The sequence below is a fragment of the Erpetoichthys calabaricus genome, chromosome 8 (assembly GCF_900747795.2).
Source record: "Erpetoichthys calabaricus chromosome 8, fErpCal1.3, whole genome shotgun sequence".
NCBI classification, from domain to species: domain Eukaryota; kingdom Metazoa; phylum Chordata; class Cladistia; order Polypteriformes; family Polypteridae; genus Erpetoichthys; species Erpetoichthys calabaricus.
The window spans coordinates 86,694,374-86,717,753 of record NC_041401.2 but is presented as its reverse complement, the minus strand read 5'-3'; the positions used below and the strand labels follow the sequence as shown (position 1 = coordinate 86,717,753).

General features: G+C 37.0%; 1 protein-coding gene across 1 annotated transcript in view; it reads left to right on the top strand.

The window, feature by feature from the left end:
- The window catches only part of appbp2 (amyloid beta precursor protein (cytoplasmic tail) binding protein 2), a 53,217-nt gene extending 36,256 nt beyond the window's left edge, over positions 1-16,961 (top strand). The window contains exons 6-13 of the mRNA XM_028807045.2: positions 12-101; positions 3,867-3,934; positions 4,023-4,128; positions 4,221-4,345; positions 4,618-4,703; positions 5,014-5,204; positions 10,190-10,355; positions 14,678-16,961. Coding sequence (XP_028662878.1) covers positions 12-101; positions 3,867-3,934; positions 4,023-4,128; positions 4,221-4,345; positions 4,618-4,703; positions 5,014-5,204; positions 10,190-10,355; positions 14,678-14,934 — 1,089 coding nt within the window. The 3' untranslated portion in view covers positions 14,935-16,961. The remainder of the gene's footprint in view (positions 1-11; positions 102-3,866; positions 3,935-4,022; positions 4,129-4,220; positions 4,346-4,617; positions 4,704-5,013; positions 5,205-10,189; positions 10,356-14,677) is intronic.
- Positions 16,962-23,380: the final 6,419 nt, after the last annotated feature.

Genomic DNA, 23,380 nt, shown 5'->3' with positions numbered 1-23,380 from the left:
CTTGCTTGAAGGCTTATAAATGGTGCATCGAAGCAATGAAGGAGATCACAGTTGGTTTACCAGTGAAGGTGGTAGTGGATGTTTTAAGACAAGCATCAAAGGTAAAGTAAAGAATAACTCAAACATTCAGTATATCTCTGTAGTTAACTTTTATTTTAGTTATTGATTAATCTATTCAATTACCTTAACATTTTTTGAGCTGACAGACTTTGTGGCAAGTGTTTACATAATTATTTTCAGTTAAGGTTTTGGCTGTATTTAGAGCTTATGAAAATTAAAAGGAAATACCTTTCACAGAAGACAGAGTCTAATGGGTAGATGACGGAGATGACTTAAATGATAGTCTTTACAATTAGATACATCTAAATAGATTGTCATTCTGACTTTTTGAACCTAATGTCTTATGAATTGTTTTATGTCTAATGAAGTAATGCTGAAGAGTACAGACAACAGATCAAAGTTATCAAAAGTGACGTACAACATTTCAGAGTTACTTTACTACATTTGAGAGTTACATTTCTTTTGTTTTTCCAATTGGAACACAGGCAGGTGAAGTGACTTGCTCAGTGTCAATGGTGGGATTTGAACCCACAGCCTCAGGGTTTGACGTCCAAAGTCTTGACCAATGTGCCACACTGCCTGTTTAGTGATGAGTGATATATTTTTTTAAATTTAAATATTTAACACTACCTCAGCAAAATGTCTATTAAGTAAAATGGGTACAATGGTAAGTCTGTCTGTTTAAATCCATCCATCCATCCATTTTCCAACCCGCTGAATCCGAACACAGGGTCACGGGGGTCTGCTGGAGCCAATCCCAGCCAACACAGGGCACAAGGCAGGAACAAATCCCGGGCAGGGTGCCAACCCACCGCAGTCTGTTTAAATCACGTTATGCATTTAGAAACTTCTTTTCACCAGATATGCTAGCCCTTCTGTCCCTCTTGTTGCTTTTATTCATCAGACATTCTAGCCCTTACCTCTGTGTTTTTTGTTGCCTTTATTGGACATTCTAGACCTTGCATCTGGTTTTTTTTTTGTGTTTGTTGCTTTTTTATATATATATATGTATATATATATATATATATATATATACACACACAAGTAAATAAATAATAGACACACAGATGTTGTTTTATATGTCAGTGTGTGAGCATGAAATTGGAGGAATGTTAAATGACACTATTGACCATGAGTGTGTTTGCTGTAAATGCATAGTCAAAGATGGGCACTTGTGCCACAGTCACCAGTTAATAAAATTCATGTTTCATCACTATCTCCTCTTGCTCTAAAGATGTTTATATCTAAGAAAAAGATTTTATCATTTAGCATTTTATTTGATTTAACAAATAAGTTTTATGTACTGTATGATAATTTTCTTTGACGTATTTGTTTAGTATCTTTTAAGTTGTGTGTCATTTTGAAAGTATATTGTAACAGATTGAATTTACTTTCTGTTACATCTTGCTCTACTCCTGACAAGCAGTCTAACAGATTGAGTTAAAGAAAAACATTTAGTGGTGATATCGCTACATATAACAAGATCACATTGAGTGAACAGTACATCTATGTTTATTGGAGTGTATTGATTCATAGATTTTATGAAAGGGTTTATATCTTGTTGAATATGTTAGAGCAAAAAACATCTGTAGCAAAAATTGCTGTGCTTGCATGTACAATTACTTTCCTATTTAAAAGTGTAACAAACTAAATTTTTACAGTAAGCACCACTATGATATACTGTACTTATGAGTCATTTTTTTTTTGTATTATCTTAGACAGAGCAGTGACTAGAAGTATGAAATTTTATGGACAAATTAAAGAAATTTTTGCAATATTGTTTGCTACAATACATTTTAATGGCCTAATTTCCCAATTAAATACTTTTAAATTAAAAAAAGAAATTGGTTTCAATATTAGAAAATGGCAAATATACTGGCCCTGTCAATGACAACATAAAATTCCAATCTATTCGAGCAGTGTAAAACCATGTTCAGAATTGCTAAAGTGGCTTCAGTTTTTGTACATACAGTTTTATGTGCCATTTAAGATCAGTTTCAGAAATCAAGACATTAACTTGACATGTAAAAACAAAGAACTGTATCTAACTAAAGAGATAAATCACCTCTCCATTTGTTGCTTGCATTCCCCTGAAATCTCCATGTTTATATATATTCCATTTGACTTCCTGTTCATCAGATTGCATCACACCCACGTTTGTAGACTGATGTCAAACTTTGCCAATTGTAGGACATGCAGCAAAGGTTTATGACCAGTCAGAGGCTAGCATATCAACACTAAAGCCAGCCAGAAGCTGTACTGCTAACAATGCACTCAACCAGGGGATCATTTGCAATTTTCTAGAACCAATCTGAGCACTATACATTCAGTGTCAGTTTCAAGCTGTATTAAAAACTGGTTTTTGAAAGTGAGTTCTTGGTGGTGGTATGCGGTGTCTGTGCATAACATTTTGCTTTCTTACAATTGAAAAGAGAACATGTGGCAGTGATAGTGCTAAAGGTAATACATGAGGTTAAGAGGAGCAGTGCATTTTTATTTATAATGAAATGACGTTTTTGATTTTATTCAGAAATGCTTTTAATTTTTAATGGACTGCCATTTCATCTTTTTAATTCGGATTTAAACTGGTTATCAGTTTGTTTTATTCACTATATTCTGGTTTCTTTTCCAATAAAAATGCTAAAAAAGTCTTTTTTTTCTCTCTCGCTGTTTTTATGTTTGTATTGCGTAGTACTGTTCATAACTTGCATGAGTGGAAAACTGAAATTGTGCTGAATCTGAGCATATAAGGCAGTTTATGATAGAGTGAAATATCACTACAAAAATTCCAAGGTGTGCCTAGGTGGATTGTTGGATCTTAGGTCTCAAAGGGTTAGTTATCTGTTCCATTATTTTAGTGGTAATGTCTTTGTCTGTCTTGCTATTTATACTGTAAGGCTCAAAGTTAAGTGTTGCTGTTATTGAAAGCTGACCAAGAGTAGGTTTGCTTATCTCCGCGGCCTTTGCTCATGCAAATTCTTAATACTGTCTGTATTCTTTTAGGTGTAGAGTTCTCAAATGTTTATTAAAGTGGTTGATGATTTAGCTAATGATCGCTCCTAAGCGAGTTCTTTTTGCAGGTGCCACAGGGGTGCAATGGCTTTTTTTATGATGAGACCCCAGTATCTATAAGTTTTATTATAAAACTTGAGGTGCTATTTATTTTTTATTTATTTATATATATATATATATATATATATATATATATATATATATATATATATATACAGTAAATGTATAAAATATGCTTCACTTTTGAATACAATTTCATGTGGCAAACAAATATTACCAGGATTATGAAGTTATTAAAAAACTTGATTTGAAAAAAATTCAGAGCCTTTCCTTTAATTTGGCAATACTCAAGAGCTTTACAGTTAAAAAAAAAAAAAAAAGTAAAAATCCTGGTTTTGATCCTTGTTACATTGTATATCTTGAAATTGTCTGCACTAGGTCATTATGAGCTGGGGAATTTTTTGGGTACTATTTCTAGATTTCCTTCAACACCCTCACCAGTGCTCCAAGGTACATTAATGTTGGACCCACATGTTATACCACTATACACTTAGGGGAACTATTCACTGGTATATAAAATCTATTTTTAGTAAGCTTTCTTTAATCCAGCAATTTCCTCAGCACTCACTGTTTCTGCTAGTAACAATTGTGAAACTAACCCTTTTGAGTTAAATATAGGTTTGTTTTTTTTGTTTTTTTTTCCTAACATAAGTAGAAGCTGATTTGCAATAGTAAAATTATAAATAAAATCATGGCTTCAAATGCAGTAAGAATCTTTTGTGTTCCTTTTTCAGGCATGTGTAGTCAAACGTGAATTTAGAAAAGCAGAACAGTTAATTAAACATGCAGTCTATTTAGCAAGGTGAGTTACTGTACTTATTTAATCATACCTTTTCAGGACATTTTTCTCCTCTTTCACTGGCATATTGTTTTTGCATTTTATTTTCCAGGGAACATTTTGGAAATAAACACCCAAAATACTCGGATACACTCCTTGACTATGGTTTTTACTTGTTAAATGTGGACAATATATGTCAGTCTGTTGCAATTTATCAGGTCAGTGTTAAGATAATTTATCAATTGATATCTTTATTTCTGTGAAAACTATTACATTTGTTGCTAGTTGTGTGATTTCTCTCTCCTTGCAGACTGCATTGGATATTCGACAGTCAGTGTTTGGAGGAAAAAATATTCATGTAGCAACAGCCCATGAAGACCTGGCTTACTCATCATATGTTCACCAATACAGCTCTGGCAAATTTGACAATGCATTGTGAGCCTTCACTGTGCTTCTTTGTACTACTCAATGTCTGGTAATAGGCTGCTTGTGCATGTTAGTGTAGTTAATCTTGTTTATAATGAAAAATATTTTTATTTCCTTTGAGAAGTTTATACTTTACCCCAGTTTTATTGAAATTTTTACGTTTTAGCCAAGAATTTACTTTGCTTTTGCAATTAAAATATCTTACATTAGAAACTAGTAAGTAGCACTGTTTATGCCTTGGAAGACCAGTAAAAGATTTAATTTGTTTTTCTTTTCTCTAGATTTCATGCTGAACGTGCCATAGACATCATTACTCACATTCTGCCAGAGGATCATCTGCTGCTGGCCTCATCTAAGCGGGTCAAAGGTGTGGGTGGTCTAAAGGAACTCTAATTTAATTAACTTAGAGCATGTAGTTGGTGTGTTCCTTTTCAAGAGTAACACAAATGTCAGTCCTCCTCTGACATATAGCACTTCTACCCAGATCATGTTCCCTTTAAATTAATACATTTGAAATGGCATGAACAAAGTTGTCCATAACAATGAATTCCCTTTTCTGAGATTTTTTTTTGCCTAACCATCATTATATTAAGTCTTAAAGAAATATGTACTTGGAGATTGTCTAAAACAATATCCATAAACATGCTGACTTTTTTCTTTAACATTTATTTCTTAAGCTCTTATTCTTGAAGAAATAGCAATAGACTGCCACAACAAAGAAACTGAACAGAGGCTACTTCAAGAAGCACATGACTTACACCTGTCTTCTCTGCAACTAGCCAAAAAGGCTTTTGGAGAATTTAATGTCCAGACAGCAAAACACTATGGTAATCTTGGCAGACTTTATCAGTCTATGAGGAAATTTAAGGTGAGAGATTTTTGGTTTCCAACCACATTCTCTTTTTATAAATAAAAGTTTAATATATTTTAATAGTGGAATAGTATAGTATAATAATTTCAGACTAAGAAAATTCTTTCATGTGTAAATAAAAGCATGTGCATGAGAGATAGGACTGAACAATTAGAAAACAATGATTACGAAGTTTTGCCTTGATTAACTAAATTTTAAACACTAAATTGGTTGACTAAATTATGCTCTGTCCACATTGTTTTTATTTAAAAATGCAGGCATTTGTCTGCAGTTTTGTCTTTCATCCACACTACCCCTGGGTTTTTAACCCCCCAACAATGAATACTATGAAAAATGCTCTCCAGAGCTGTAAACGTCTGGAAATTTGTTTTGGTTTTTGTAAATGCCGAGCCATTATATGGCCCTTCCTTGATTTGATCCTGCTCATTATACCATTTCATTCCCATGTGCTGATTCTTTCCAAAGCCAGGGTTCCCACGTGTCCTGGAAAACCTGAAAATTTTGAGGGTTATTTTTCAGTCATTGAAATGACCTGGAAACTGATCGAAATGGCCAAATGTTCTGGAAATAATCTTTCTTGTCCTAGAATTTTATTTCTGTTTTCGCTTTTTAATTTTTCTGTTTGAAACAGCTTGCTGTTCGTAAGTCTAGATATGATGACAGCTGAGCTAGGTCGTGGCCTCTGCTGCGCAATGTCTCCACCTACTGAGACATGTATAGGCAATTATATTTGAGTTTTGACCCTCGTTGCGCTAGCTTGTCAGTAGCTGACAGGAGAACAACAGAACATCAGTTCATCACTTGAAATTTCTGCTGAGTGCCTGACTGTAAGTATGACCACAGTGCATATGGTGCAACTGACAGTTTTGTTACTTCATACCGTCTGATGTGGACCCAGGTCGCATATTAAACATGTCAAGTAAATTGGCGATGCTAATTTCTGTTAGCCTGTTAATGGCAATTCCCATTAGGTGTTAGCATAGTGCTAATTGTCTAATGACGGTAATCAGAATCAGAATACTTTATTGATCCCGGAGGAAATTGCTTAATCAATCTAAAATCATTTTGTAGGCCTACGTGGTCCTACTGTTAAGCAAATAAATTCAGTGAACCAAACCTAAAACAGCACAAACACGATAACAGTCTTAAAAAGAATTAGACTAAGAGCTACTGCTTTCATTTAAAACAAATAGGGCTTAGGCTACTTGAAGCCTACATCTAAATGCCTATTCTTGTGTGTTTGTGTAGGTTCGTGTGATATCCTTGCAGCCGAGCAATCGCCACACAATAAATATTACTTGACTTGTGCCGTTTATTTGCACAACTGAACACTCTTAACAGCTCCTGGCTCAACTTCTTATTCTAGCTTGCTTCCATTATTCCACAGAATGTTAGCTCCCTCTAGAGGAATTATATGGGTATGCTTTCACATTAAGTTTACCACAGTTAGCCTACAGAAAATCTGTACTGGATCAGTATTTCTATTTAGCCTACATTTTTGTACATTACTGTATTTAATGTTTTTGACACTAATAGGCAGTGTTGCAGGAAAAATAGTAGCCTATAATGGTTAATTTAGAGAATGTATTTCTAATTACAGAAGTGAGGGAAAGCAGAATCATGTCAAGGAGGTGTACGTTTAAGGAGGAATGGAAGATAAATCCTGAGTTCAGGGACTGGATAGGACATGTGACAGATAATGTACATCAGGCATACTGCAAGATATGCAAGAAAGCTTTTGATGTAGGCAACATGGGCATTTCTGCTGTTAAAAGCCATGCCAAAGGACAGGGACACAAGAAGTTCATGTCAAGTCAAGGCACAGGACCACGCATGACTGATTTCATCAATCAATCTCCCACCCCCCAAAATTCTGAAGCTAGCAGACAGGCAGCAGAATCAGAGAGTCAAGGAAGCAGCGAGGTCCAGCCATCAACTTCTGTAACTCCACCTCAAGCTACACCCACAATCGGAGCTCATTTTTCAAGTGAAGCTGTTTTAGAAGCAGAGATCCGCTGGGTGATTAAAGTGGCCCTTTCCAAATATTCTTTCAATTCCTGTTCAGATATGGGTTCGTTGTTTCACCTGATGTTTCCAGATAGTGAAATTGCCCAAAAATTCTCATGTGGTGCAACAAAAGCAGCGTATCTGATGTGTTTTGGCCTTGCACCATATTTCAGAGACAAGCTAGTGAAAGACATTAGACAGTCCAACTGCTATACCATTTCATTTGATGAATGCCTCAACAAAATAACATAGACCGAGCAGATGGATGTGCTTGTGCGGTACTGGAGTGATAATGGAAGAAAAGGTAGTTGTGCATTATCTGGACTCCCAGTTTCTAGGGCACACACAATCAGAGAAGCTTGTTGAGACCATTAAAGTTTCCCTCTCTCCACTTGATCCAAACAAGCTCCTGCAAATCTCGATGGATGGACCAAGTGTCAACAAAACATTTTTGAGATTATTTGAAGAAGACAGGTCTAAGGAGGCCCCAGATATTAGAAGCTTGATAAACCTAGGAACCTGTGGTCTTCATACAGTTCATGGAAGCTTCCAACAAGACGAGAAGGAAAGTGGATGGAAGATAGGTGACAAACTAAGAGCCCTTTGGCAGCTTTTTCATGACACACCAGCCAGACGGGATGACTTTATTGAAATTACCAAAACATCAACAGTCCCTCTAAAATTCTGTGCTCACAGGTGGGTGGAGGACTTGCCAGTGGCAGAGAGAGCACTTAAGATGTGGCCACATGTTGAAATATTTGTCAACAATTACAAGAAACTGCCAAAGAGTAAAATGCCAACGTCAACATCATACACTGTGGTCAGAGAGGCTGTTGGTGACCCCTTTTTGAGGCAAAATTACAGTTTTTTGCCTATGTGGCAAGGCAGCTGAAACCCTTTCTTGACACTTTCCAGACTGATGCCCCCATGATGCCATTTTTGGCAAAAGACCTTCAGGCCCTTCTGAAGAGTTTGATTTCATGCTTTATGAAGAGGGAGGTACTGGATAACATCAAAACACCTGTCCAAATGCTTAAAATTGATGTACTGGACAAAACACTCCATTTGCCACTGAAAGAGGTGGATCTTGGCTTTGCCACCAAACAAGCTCTTGAGAAAGCCTCAGAGAAGCTGCTTGAAAAACCGCTGCCGGGTCAACAATTCCGGAGAGAATGTGTAGCCTTCCTGTCTGCAACAGCAAAGAAACTGCTAGACAAATGCCCTTTGAATTATGCAGCAGTAAGGCACATGGCATGCCTAGATCCAGTAACTATGATCAGCGATGAAAGGCGTGCCATCTCCATGTTTGAGAAGCTCTTACAGCTGCTTCTTAACGCCAAATGGCATACAGCAGAGGACTGTGACCAAATCCTGAGTGAGTACAAGATGTTCCTCACTGAAATGGTGCAGCACCATAAGGAGGAATTTCAAGGGTATAGAAGTAGCTCCTGTCGGCTGGACACATTCATGGGAAGATTTGCTGGTGACAAAGCAGAGTACGCAATTCTATGGAAATCAATGAAAGACCTGTTCACATTGTCACATGGGCAAGCAGCGGTCGAAAGAGGGTACTCTGTGAATAAGGACATGCTGGTTACAAATCTGAATGGAAGGACTCTGATGTCTCTTCGCCTAATCCAAGATTCTTTGACTGGTGGCTCATTTGATGGAGTATTGCCAAAGCCCCTCTTGCAGCATTGCAGAAATGCCAGGATGCGATATGTCCAATACCTTGATGATGAAAAAAAGAAGAAAAAGGAAACTGAAAATGACAAGCAAAGAGAAGAGCTCCGCTCTGAAATCACAAAAGTGGCAGCAAAGAGACAGAAAATAATCACTAGCATTGAGGCAATGCAAGAAGAAGCAGATGCAATGGCAGAGAAGGCTGAGAGAAAACAGGACTTTACACTGCTCACAAAATCTAATGCCTATCGTAAAAGTGTTGCTGAAAAAAAGAAAGAGGTCATCGGTGTGGATGCAGTTTTATCAGACCTCAAGGAGCAACACCAGCATTGTTTCTAAACCTAGGCCTACACCAGATGCCTTTTTCATAGGTTACACTACAGTGACTTATAGATTGTTTTTTTTCCAACATACTGGAGTTCAGGCTCTTATCCTTTGTTCCTAGTATTCTTTCTAGTTTAACCAAGTTTTCAACTCAGGAATTGATGGCAAGGCTATCATGATTTAAAATGGATGTATTTTGCTTCTTTTCCCACAAAGATAAGTTCTTTATTATAATCTTTGTCGTTGACTTTGGATAGTTTTCCACAATCCAAGAGGCATTTATTTCTTTAAAAGAGTTTTGCAGTTTAAAACAGTGTGTAACAAAAAGAGGTCAAACAACTCCATTATACATCAGTGCATTAATTGGTGTTGCCTTTATGTAATTTAGCATATCGGTGACACTAAGTCCCTGCATAATCAAAGAGAAATTAAAATGGCGTTAAGCCTGCGACTAAAGTGTATGACTGTATGACCAGATCCTGTCATGAATTTCCGGAAAAAGCTCCTGGAAATGTCCTGGAAAATGATTCCTTAAAAAGAGTGGGAAGCACAGCAGAATCTGATTTTCACGGGGCTTCAGTTTTTCACCACATGGTCCTTTCATTAAGTTTGCCACCAATGTACGCATACCTAATGAAGGCGAAGGTCTATGTCGTATGTTTTTTCAGGCATTTCATTATGCACACGGATAGTTTTGTAAATAATGTGAAAGCTCCAGTGTGGACGAAGATTGTTTTTGTTTTAAAACTCTGTTATTATTTTGCACTTGTGGAGTCAGCACCAAATAACAATTATTTTAGAAGCAGGGTTACTTGTATGCTTAACACAAAGCAAACAAAAACCAACACATGTTCAAAGCAATAATGTCTTCATACCTTTTTGCTGGGGAGGGGAGGTGTAAATAAATTTGCTTTCTTGAATACGTTTTAGCTGTCGTGTTAAGTGTTTTGCTAATTGTTTCTCAACAGGAAGCTGAAGAAATGCATATCAAAGCAATCAAAATAAAAGAGCAACTTTTGGGCCAGGAAGATTATGAGGTAGCACTTTCTGTTGGACACCTTGCATCATTATACAATTATGATATGAACCAATATGAAGATGCAGAGAAACTATATCTGAGATCAATAGCAATAGGTGAGTGTACATGTTAGGGTGGGTGTTTGTCTTTAAAGAAGTATAGTAGGCTGTTTTATATTTCTTTAATAGTAGTAATATCCCTTCCCTGTTTGATAAGTGTTTATTTAAAATTTTTACTATGCTTTGAACCATAGCAACAGACAAGTCACAAAGAGGACTCTCTGCACTAATACCATATCGAATGGAGCAAAACTTTAATTTGTGCACGTGAAAGATAAAGTTACCATATTATGTGAAATCATCACCACTACATTTAAGTACAAATTTTCATCTTCTTCTGTCTCTTATTCAGGGTGCTTCCAGTGAAAGTGCATCTCTCTTTTCCATTGCTTTCTGATTTAGGCCAACTTCTCCTTGCACACTGTCTCCTGCTTATCTTTCACAACCACATATTTCCATCTGGTTTTTGGTATCCCTCTCCTTTCTTCCTGGCAACTACATATCCATCATTTAGTACACTGTTTACTTCTGCCTTCACAAGCGTTCAACCCAGCAGAGTCTTATCTTCATCATCTTCTGCCATATCCCCTTCCAGCTTTATAACCCCCACCCTATTGTACTTGTTTTCTATTTGATACAATTTGTTAACCCTGCCCATCCTTTTCAGTCATACATATAGTGGTTCTCTAAGTTTCTGCATTGTACAACATCCATCCATTTTCCAACTCGCTGAATTCGAACACAGGGTCACAGGGGTCTGCTGGAGCCAATCCCAGCCAACACAGGGCATAAGGCAGGAACCAATCCCGGGCAGGGTGCCAACCCACCGCAGGACACACACCAAGCACACACTAGGGCCAATTTAGAATCGCCAATCCACCTAACCTGCATGTCTTTGGACTGTGGGAGGAAACCGGAGCGCCCGGAGGAAACCCACGCAGACACAGGGAGAACATGCAAACTCCACGCAGGGAGGACCCGGGAAGTGAACCCAGGTCCCCAGGTCTCCCAACTGCGAGGCAGCAGTGCTACCCACTGCGCCACCGTGCTGCCCGCATTGTACAACATTGCCTATGTAATTACAATCATGTGCATTTTTCCTTTGATATTTAAAGCTATCATTTCCACAATGTTTTTCATTACACTTTCTCCATTTTTTCCAACCTGCTCTTCTTCTCCACCTTATTTCCTCCATGGTCCCACTATTCCTTAGAATCATTGAACCTACTTACCCGGAGGACTCAACTTTTATGTTGTGTATCCCCAGCTTCATTTTTCCATTCTTTCCCTCTCCACTCTAGTAGAGTTTTTGAACTGACTTTTTTCATCCCATGCCTTTCCACCATACTTGTGTCCCTCAGTTCCATTGAATAACTCAAATTCATCTGCAACAAGCATTGACCATGGAGGAACTGTCTTCTTGCTGATCTCACTGAATGTTAGGATAAATAATAATGGATTTAATGCCAACACTGATGTAGTCCCCCTCTCCCTTTAACCCTTTCACCTAATCCTGCTTCACAAATGATTACTGTACTCACTTCAGCATAAATATTTTGGTGACTTTTGTGTTACTGATGAAAAATGTGAAAACAGCTGCGTGGCACTTCCAAACTTCTGGGTGGGTAGGTAAGGGAGCAATGCAATTCAAAACTGCTGCATGACATGCTTAGAGGAAACACAGACCCTGCTATGCTGTTGTCGCTAGTTTTTTATTAACCACTGTCACTGCTAGACTTCATTGCTCACTGCTTTTTGCTTATTGTCTGTGTACAGTAACCTTTTAATCAAAACATCACGTTGTAGGTGGAGACTGTTGTTTGTTGATCTTTAGTATACAACTGTCCTTCACACAGGAAACAAATTTCTTTTCGTACAGCTGAAAGGATACTATGCAATATATCTTTTTAAAAATTTAGCCATTTAACATTCCATTTAAGAGAGATCAGTGAACAACAAGGGGTATTTAATCTTGTATTCTGTGGAGTCACGTATGCTGAAATCACATGGGTGTGCTATAAATACTTCCAATTATATGTTTTCAAAAGGAAGCAATTGGTTCCTGAAAGGCAGCATTCCATGTTACTCAGACCATACACAGTTCATACAAGAAGGAAACATAGCATATAGAGTGGATTCGGAAAGTATTCAGACCACTTCGCTTTCTGCACACTTAGTTGTGTGGTAGATTTCATTTTAAATGCACAAATTTGCCATTTTTGTCTATAAATTTGCATTTTTTAATTACAAAGTGAAAACATGTTTTCAGCAAGGTTGTTAAAAATCAAAAACTGAAATCTCATTTACATAAGTTTTCAGACCCTTGATTCAGTATTCTGTTGAAGCCACTTTGGCAGTAATTCCAGTTTTGAGTCTTCTTGTATTTGTCTCTGTAAGCTTTCCTTACATGGTTTGGGCCCAGTCTTCCTTTCAGATCCTCTCAAACTCCATTAGAGTGGAAGTGTAGTGTCTGGAAACTGACATCATCAGGTCTCCCCACACATGTTCTTTGAGTTTTAAGCCTGGGCTTCAGCAGGGTCACTCAAGTACAGTCAGAGACTTGTCCCAGAGCCACTCCAGTGATTTTTTTTTTGGCTGTATGGTTTGGGTCATCATGCTGAAAGGTGACCTGTCTCCCCAGTCTGAAGTCATGTAAAGTCTGGAGCAGATTTTCTTTAAGGACCTCTCTGTATTTGGCAGCATTTATTCTTCCCACAATTCTAACTAATATCCTTGTACCTGTCACTGAGAAGCACCACCATGCTTCATTATAGAGATGGTATTTTACAGATGATGCGCAATGCTTGGTCTTTGCCAGACATAGTGCTTGGAGTTCTGCCCAAAGAGTTCAATTTTTGTCTCATCAGTCCAAATAATCTTCTTCCTCATGCTCTTGGTGTTCATCAAACTCCAAGTGGGAATTAGCCACTCTACCAAAAACGCATGATTGCTGGAGGGCTCATGAAATGGTAGTAATTCTTATAGGTTCTCCCATCTCTTGATCTCCTCCCTGTCCAAGGCCTTTCTTGCCTGGTTCCTCAGTTTTTACATACGGTCAGCTTTATTAAGAGTCCTCATAGTTTCATGCATCTTCTTTTTCACAATTATTTAGGCCACAGTGCTTCTGGGAGCACTTATAGCTTAGAAAATGGTGTTATACTACTGCCCTGATCTGTGACTCTCCACATTTTTATTCTGAAGGTCTACAGAGAGGTCTTTGGATTTTTTGGCTTGGTTTTAGTTCTGACCTGCAGTATGAATTGTGGGGCTTTTTATGCACGGGTGTGTGCCTTTCTAGGCTATGTCCAATCGATTCATTTTGCCACAGGTGGACTCCTGTCAAGTTTTAGACAGAACTCGGAGATAATTAAACCAAACAGGATGCTCCTGACCACCATGTAGAATGCCATAGCAAAGGTCCACAAATGGACGAAGTCTAATGCTAGGAAGTACATTGTGAAAATGTTGTTCCACGTACAGTACCAACAGAAAGCCTAAATCACAATAAAATAACCACAAAAACAAAAAACAATTATGCCACAAATGTTTTACTTGGCTTGTATTAAAGAATCGTTCAGGGTATAATCTACATCAAGTTCTGCCAGGAGACCCATATCGAATATCATCAGGGTGAATGTTGCTGTAGCTTTTAGGATGCTTTCTCTCTGTTAGCTAAGGGTGTTCTCAGTTCTCCAGGTGTTGTAACGAGCATAGAAATGTACAAGGTAGAAAGTTATGGAGGGCAAGAATGCTAAAGTCCCACTGTGGTACAGGTCAGCAGTTGTGGTGCTTCAGGATGTCTAGGTTTTAGCAGTTGAGGGGTTTTCAAGTGCCAGGGCGTGGTAACACTTTTTAAAACATTTTTACTTTTTTTTTTTTTTTTTTTTTTGTTTCGGGCAGAGCCTAAGAAATACTGTCTCACTCTCTGGTACAGTATAATAATAAAACAAAAACAAATCATGTATAGTAAAATATAAACTTTAGCACAGTAAAATGAGTAAAAGAGTAGAATTTCATTAGCAGGTTAAAGTACCTCAAAGTACACTGTACAGTAACACACCAACTAGTGACTGAATTTCACTGCTGCCTACAGAAATAAGTGTACAGTGCACATACAGAATACTTGAAAATTATCAGTGTAGTACATTATAGAGTTTTACTATTGCACTGTAATCGGAGATTGACCAGAAATATCTTTCTTAACCAAATGTTTTGTTGTAGTGAAACCTGATGGGATATTACTTATTAGCATTTGCTGTTAAGCAAAACTGAAAATGTTACTTTTTGGTGTAGTAACAATAAACATTTTAATTTAGTTGGCCACCTTGAAGTAATGTTTTTGAATCATATACATGCCTGATGTTTTTTGTATTTTATAGGTAAGAAGTTGTTTGGAGAAGGATACAGTGGCTTGGAATATGACTACAGAGGCCTCATTAAACTGTATAATTCTGTTGGGAACTATGAAAAGGTTTATGAATACCACAATGTTTTGTCAAATTGGAACCGCCTGCGAGACCGTCAGTTTACTGTTGCAGATGCGTTAGAAGATGTAAACACCAGCATGCAGTCAACAGAAGAAGTGGTCCAGTCATTTCTCCTGTCTCAAAGTTGCCTGGAAGGACCAAGCTGCTAAAGTCAGAACTTGTTTAAACAGATTTGCCTCTTATAGCACAAGGGGGACATCTTATACTGTGAAATGCTAATCAGCAGCCCATTTCCCAGCAATCTGGGGAGGAGTTGACAAACAGAGATCCTGGACTGCCAGTTCACATATGGACTGAGCTTTCTTTGTAGATGGCAGCTCTCAGTGATGAATAATGAGCAAGTCTTTTTAACACCAGCAGCTTACTGTTGTAATCACACTCTACTTTCCTATTCATTATCAAAGGAAATGTGTTGTCTTAAAGGATTATTTAACCTATTTCAAGCAAATTTTAAACACAGATTTCATTTGGTCTGTTTTCTGTCCTCTATTTTCTGGGACCATGGCACTTTTAAAATAGTTAAGCAAAACAAAAAATACCAAAAGGGTATGATATACACAGGTTGAGTATGTCTATTTACAGAAGGAGTTTTACTTGAATTCATTGCACCATGGAAACATAAATATATATTGTGATCAACCAGAACAGTATAAAATATAATTGATTTCAAAAACCTACCAATGAAATGTCACCGTTACGTGACACCTTTTCTCCCCAGGATTGCTTTTTAGGAGTGTAGCAAAATAATATTGTATGTTTAAAAAAAAAAAAAAACTTGCTTAGCAATTGTGGACCAGTGTTTCGTGCACATGTTTTTGAAGTGGGGGGATATACAAGTATAAAACTGTACTCATTTCTTTTACAGGTGAACATTTAGAGTTCGTAAATTATCATTTGATTGGACAATGCTAAAGACAAACATCAATGCCAGATAGATGATCCCAGATGCTTTTAGTACCTTTTCATTAACGCCATTCCATACATTAGACACCGGTTAATTATTTTGATCACTTACTTGGTTCATTGATGCAAATTTAATACCAAAACTATTCTATACTCCTCCATTAACAAAATTGGATGTGTCTGTTGCTTAGTCCAGCTTTCAGAAAATATCTGGCTGAAAATCAATGTTAGGTGATAATGGTCTACTATTTTACTGTGGTGTTCCCACCAAAAACACATTTAATTTAACCATGCAGAATAGAAATGTGTACTACAGGGCAAACCGGAGTAATCTGTTAATTAATCTGCTAGGATAAAATGCAGATATTATCCAAAATAAGAAAGGCATGACTGAATGAACAGCGTTTTCTTTATCACCTCTTGAGATCTGTCAGTAACACTTGGAAAAAATTGCACCTATATAAAGGGAAGCTTTGAACACTAAGTTGTATCTTTCCTTACAGGAGACACACTTAAACACACTTAGACAACGGCACTCTAATATTTTAAACAATTTAGCTTTCAGTTAGTATGGAGACCAGCTGTTATTCTCATGTTTATTAGATCCCAGAGTCTGTCTTTATAGCAGAAGGAAAAACTGTAGTAGAGGAAGGGTATTGTGTGGTCCATTTCAAAGTTGAATACATCATTTATTGCAATAGAAGGGATTGCACTTGCTGGACTGAGAATGTTCTTTAGTTTATAACAAAGTGCCAAATCCAATATTGGAGGCGACGTAAATTGCCATTAATGTCCAATATATGTAACTATATCTTAAGAAACCTTAAGTGATAAAAGATGCCATGAAGTATTTGGACACTGCACTTAATGTTTTAGCAGGAGCAGCTCCAGCTGCCTACCAAAGGACTTCACTCATGTCTCATAAGACAACTTTTTGCTTGGTTCTATAAATCCTAGTAGTTATGAGTTAATAGTCATAATTTTCTTGACATAAAATAGCTGAATTGGAAAGGTTTGTTTACTAAGGTCTAATTTTAAAAAGTTTTTTGTTTTTTTAAATAATGGGAACGCACTGAATTCTTAACTACACAATCAAGTTTTTTGGTTTAAGACACTGGATATCAGTCCACAGTAGCAGGTAAATTATATTTATTCTTTTGTGACCAACATTAATGTGTATTGTTTGATAAAACAAGAGGCTGACAATTCTGCTGTGGAAACCTGTGTTCTCATGTATACCTACCTATTCATAAATGTCTTATGCTACAGTTAATCAGCTTTGCAGTATTTGGTTTTTACACCATTGTTCTGTAAATATGTATGTAATTAATACATATAGAAAACCTTTTATGACTAATAACCTACGTTTTGTGATGAAGTTTCCCTCTGATTTGAAATATTAAGTTTGATTTGCATTACACTAAAATTAACATGGTTTTACCGAGAATTCGTTTACAGCAGCACAGTTATGAATTTCCGTAAGACTTCATTATTTTAGTGCTGATTATATCAATATTGTGGTAAAGAAAAACAATAGCACAGCTGTTGCAAGAATATGCAACTGACTAAACATGTTTGGTGCATAGCTGGATTCCTGCAGCTTTTGGTTTCATTACTATAATCTCCCTATCATGTGATTTCTTTTGTTGTCAGCCAATTAGCTTCAACCTATAAATACTGTATTCTTAATATGGTTTACATACTACAGTTCTACATTTGATTAATTTATTGTTTATAATTAAACACCCAAACCCATTCAAAACATCAGCATTTAGGACAGTAAGATTTTTAATTACCAGTTCTTCCATTGAATAACTTAGATACATATAGCAAGATATGCTTGTATTAACCATTTATATTTAGCAGTCTTCTGTGTACATGTACTTCAGGTATGGATTCATGTAATATACAGTAGATACAGTAACTGTGACATCTGCTTTTATATCCATATGCACTTATTTGACTGACGTATTCCAAATTAGCCAGTTTTTTCATTTTTCAGTTAAACAGCCCCGAAGTTATGATGGCTTCTTGTCTTTACCAATTTGCATTTTTTCTGTTCTCAGTGATCTGAATATTCTCATGTTCTTCATATGTTGATTTCCAGCCCAATGTCTTATGTTTGACTCTGGGCTTATTAACAAATCCACAAGTTCTTAGTGAGGATTTAACTACGGTGTTTCTCTGTTCATAAAGTCTGTCATACTCCTAATGTAATATTTTAGGTAGAATTTATTATAGATTTTTTAAGTACAGTCATGTGGCGAGATATGGCTGGCCAAGTTAAGCTGATTCGTGCTTGATAGATGAGGGCCATAGGAAAGCATTAGGGGAGTAATGTTCTGGAAATTACAAAAAACAGTCACAGTAATAAATCTATCATTATAATTAATATTTTACAGGGTTTCATATACTTTCTGACTCCTGGAGAGCCCTTTTAAGGTTTGTGCTGATTGGTGCCACACCACATGGCTAATGTATTCAGCCCACATTGCCTTCCTTTATACTCTTTATGGTTCTGCGACCCAGTTTTGCCTTCAGTTCATGAACGACCCCCTAGCAGCGATTGGAACCCGGCCTCATGGTGGAACTAACCTCATCACGGGCCCCTCTTGGTGAAACAAGCTCACTGAGAAACAGGGAAACATTGCACAGTGCTGCTGATCAGTGTGGCGAGCCACTCGCAAAACCTGAGACGATTGGCAGCAACATGGGTTGCTTCCAAGTGGTTGAGAAACACTGGCTTAGGCGACTCACTCACATACCAGCAACTTACTGACAGCACCATTGGTTGAGAAACGCTCTCTTACATGAACCTATCATGTGGATGTCAAGATTGGTTTGTGCTACACCCTACCTGCAGTTAAAGTATGCACACACCAGGCCCAGAGCCCCAATTTGCAATGCCCTGTACAATTTGTAAGAAGGTGCAGGACTATTTTACCACATACCAGAACCAGTACCTAAAAAGAGAAAGGAAATACATTTATCCTGTGACATTCAAAATTTCTACAGTTAACATAGGGCTGTATGTGGCTTTATTTATTTTATTTATTTATTGGACCATCTTGATTAGATACTCTGTTTATGTGGTGGCACATCAGTAAATCAGCTTATCAGGCTCCACACCCTGTCACAAAGAGTGAGACTAAAGGTAGAACGTCATCTATGCCTGTCAGAGATGCAACTCTGTGGTCTACCAAGTGGGTACCCTACAAGTCTCTGAAGCACACTGAAATTTTATCGATAAAACCATGAATGTGGGGGTAGGAAAGATGCAGCGTTCATGTAGTCTTTCAACCACGTTAATCACATTTTCCTTAATGTACTGTAGATATTTCAGACTCCTTTCTCACTCTTTAAATACAGAGATAAATGGCATGAAGCACGCTTCTTGCCTGTTTTTGAAATTGGTGACCATTACTCCAGCCCGCTCATACGTATGTATAGTGCTTTCCTTTGATACTGAAATTGGCTTTTTTAACCAAGAAACAACAAAAAAGTAACCTTTGCTGCTTTGTTTTTTGGATTAATATCTTCCTCACCTGTGAATTTGCAGAAACATGAAATTAATTTTTACTGAATTTCTCGTGTTTGATGCTGACAAATTGCATCAATTAATTACAGCTAAAAAGGTAATTTTCATTGGTTCTTGTCATCCGATGCTGCTTCTTTCAGTATCCAGTGATAGTTGTCATCATTGATAAATTGAATTTACACTGATACTGCTTTTCCATGGCTGTCCTAGTCACAAATGAAACTACAGGACTTGGTATATCTGAACCGCATTATTAGCAACAGGGCCACTACTTTAAGATCACCACAGATATTCCAGTTATGTATATTTATAATATGAGAGGAAATCACCAAAATAGGTGAATACCATAAAACAGTCCATAATAGGAAAATTTAAAGGTGTTTTTTTATGATTAGTGTTCAGGAAGCAAAATCTTTGTTGATCAGTGTTATTGACACTTGAGTTTCTCTTTATATGATCATCTAGATATTAAGGACTTCTGTCACTTGTCACTCTTGTGTGTGTGTGCACTTGATGAATAAGCCTATATTTAAGCCAAGTATTTCACAAGTCAAGAATTACATGGAAAAAATAGAACCTTCCAACAGCCATGCTGAAGGCCAGGGGGGTATTTTTCGTACGTGGATTACTCGTTTAGCTGGATGTAATTGTTGACGATTTGGCCTTATCCTGGATCTGTTGGTTTTTCGAAACTCTTGCTGGATGCGTTGTCATAAAAACACATCCAACTCCTCAAACCTGCTTGGAGCAGGTTTGTTTGATGTAAACAAGGATTAGCTCACACACAATCAGTGTCCGTGCGTGGAATTCATTTAGTTATGGCTTCGCTGTTCATGAATGAGCGACCAATTGATCTCGGTACGCAAATTATAAGAAGAGAATTTCATATAGAAAGGGTTTTGTACGAACGGCAAGATCCTTTATTGCTCCCGGAGGAAATTCTTTTTGAAAGATACCGCTTTAGCCGAGGGGGAATATTGTAACACAAAAATTTATTAGGACCTTATATTCGAAGTCAAACTCTGCGAACTCGGGTTCTCACAACCACACAGACAGTATGCATTGCTTTGAGGTTTTTTGCAAGCGGCACTTTTTTTATATACTGTAGACGATGCGGAAAATCTAACTAAAAGTGCCGTTTGCCAAGCAATTCATAAAGTCTGTTTGGCTCTGAAATATTTCCTTCGGGTTTTCATTGTGTTTCCTGGACACCTGCGTGTACAGACAAAAGAGGCGTTTCATGCCATTGCAGGTAGGTAATACACAGGCAAAAACACCCACAGTTCCATAAAGAATCTCACAATCAGCCTAACATTCTCATTACTCAGGATTTCCAAATGTGATTGGGGCACATGGGACTGATCAGAGTGGAGTTTGATCAAACATTATTTGAAAAATGTACCTCTCCTCCTGATCAATAATCAGACACAGTGTCTTCATCAAATATTTGACCTTCGTCAGTATCTCCTTGGTCAGACACAAGTTCTAGGGATATGACATTCCCTGCAACTGACCCAGCAAAAAAAGAGGGCTATATGGAACCTACCTATGGCACACATCAATGACAAATACATGCAATGACCATCCTTTACCTGAAATGAAGTGACCACTGCATCCTGCCACTGGTTCCAAGGAGGAGCTTCCCCCTGGAATGCCCTCAGAAACGGCGATGGGCATTTTGCTGGAGAGCCAACTCTTCTGCAGGGGTTAGGTCTGGACCGCGTGGACCTCCACCTGTTTTTTGCTTGTCTGCCTTCTTATTAGCTCTAAAATTAATGTTCTTTACATTATATATGATTCTTTATGTCAACAATTCTTTAAAAAGTTATATACCAATACGAGCTGTATATACCCGGCGTTGCCCGGGGCAGAAGTAACCTAATCGGTCAAACACTTACATATATAAAAAAACCGAACCTAATCGGACAAACAGCTAATCTATATACATAAGCAAACCTAATTGGTCAAACAGTTACATAAATACAAAAGCAAACCTAATCGATCAAACAGCTTCATATATACAGAAGCGAACCTAATTGGTCAAACAGTTATGAATGTGCAGAATGATTTTACAAACATTATGCGTGTTAACAATCATTAAAAAGAAAAGATTGAGGAACTGTTCTTCTATATGTGATGAAGCCACTAATAAGACAGATTTTTTTCAGGACCCAGCTGTTTCATAAGTAAACTACTGCCACCCCAAAGTAATGCCTAATAGTGGTTTTTGGGGTAGCTGTGGAATAAAAAGGGTGTTTTTTAGTCAGTAAGAATCTGACACTACCCTTCAGTACGGGCTGAAGGGTGCCTATGTAAGGTTTTACATCCTTCCCGTATGGAAAAAAAAACATACTAAACTTTTTTTTCATCATTACACATAATCTCAGTCAAATGGAAGTACGCATTCTCAATTTATTTTTATGTAATTTTTACTTTTTCACAAAGCCATCCCATGCCAATTTGTATGAATAAACTTTTGCTAGAGAGTTAGCAAAAGTTTATTCATGCACATATTTTAATACGGATAATCTATCTCTAATCAAGGTTCTCATTTTCATTCTAATTTAAAATAATAATAGATACTCATTTTTTTCTTCTGTTTTAGAAAAACCAATCTATGCCACCTACGTCTTCGTCAAGTCAGCTTCATCCAGCTTCATCACATATAGAAGAAGAGTTCCTCAATCTTTTCTTTTTAATGATTGTTAACACGCATAATCTTTGTAAAATTATTCTGCACATGCATAACTGTTTGACCAATTAGGTTCGCTTCTGTATATATGAAGCTGTTTCATCGATTAGGTTTGCTTTTGTATTTATGTAACTGTTTGACCAATTAGGTTTGCTTATGTATATAGATTAGCTGTTTGTCCGATTAGGTTCGCTTCTGTATATATGAAGCTGTTTGTCCGATTAGGTTCGGTTTTTTTATATATGTAACTGTTTGACCGATTAGGTTTACTTTGGTATATATGTAAGTGTTTGACCGATTAGGTTACTTGTGCCCCGGGCAATGCCGGGTATATACAGCTCGTATTATATATATAATATACACACACACATAAACATTTATATACATATACATACATATCTACATATACACATGTACATATATATACACACACATACATAAACACACACATAAGACTTACTGAGTGAAACGGGCTTTCATTGACAATCATGTTACGTTATTTTTAAAATGTTTCCTTTTTTTTTTCATAACCTCTTTAACACACTCCTTCTCCGCTGCGAAGCGCGGGTATTTTGCTAGTATATATATATATATATATATATATATATATATATATATATATATATACATATACACACATACATGCAGTTTTAATAACACAGAAATCAATATAAACATTAACATCATTATCATATGAGAATATGAAGTAATATATAAGAAGCACATTTCATATAAATATAAATTATTAAACAGTAAAATCTTCTTCTGTAATTTGCTACCGTGGCAATTTGTGTGTCTGTCCAGGATTTTAAATGACCTGTAGCTCGGAAACCGTTGCACCTATACACTTGAAATGTGGTACACATATAGTACGTCACGTCTACTATCCGCTTTATGGGTGATGATTGTTTTAGTCTTTTTATCTTTATTTTATTTTATTGTACAATCAAGTCCTATCTGCGCACAGCAGGGCGGCCGTGGGCGGATGCGTATGGTGTATTCACTCCATGTTATCGTGCATTGCGCTGTCACTGGTATTTTGATAAAAGAATTTGAACAACATATAAGAAGCGTATAAATTATTAAACAGTAAAACATTAACATTTAAGAAGTAAAGTTACATTAAGTACTACTGCTGTGCCTTCGGGTATACCTCATTTTTTGTTTGCCCATTACATGCTTAAATGTATACATTTTTTGGTGCACCTACCGGAGAACACGCGACATATAACCGAGCGTGGGAGAACCATGGATTTTAAACACGCGTTGAGTTGATGTGCTGGTCTCCCTCGTGAAATAACTGGTAATGTTTGACTAAAATCTACAGCGAGTAAAACGACATTAGCTCCTATTTTTTTTTTTACGATCTCTGAGATGTTGCTTTTTTCGGTTCAAGGCTTCATAAGCTCTTTTATGTTGTATCGTGTACTTATCCCAAACCATCATCTTTGAATGTTGCAAC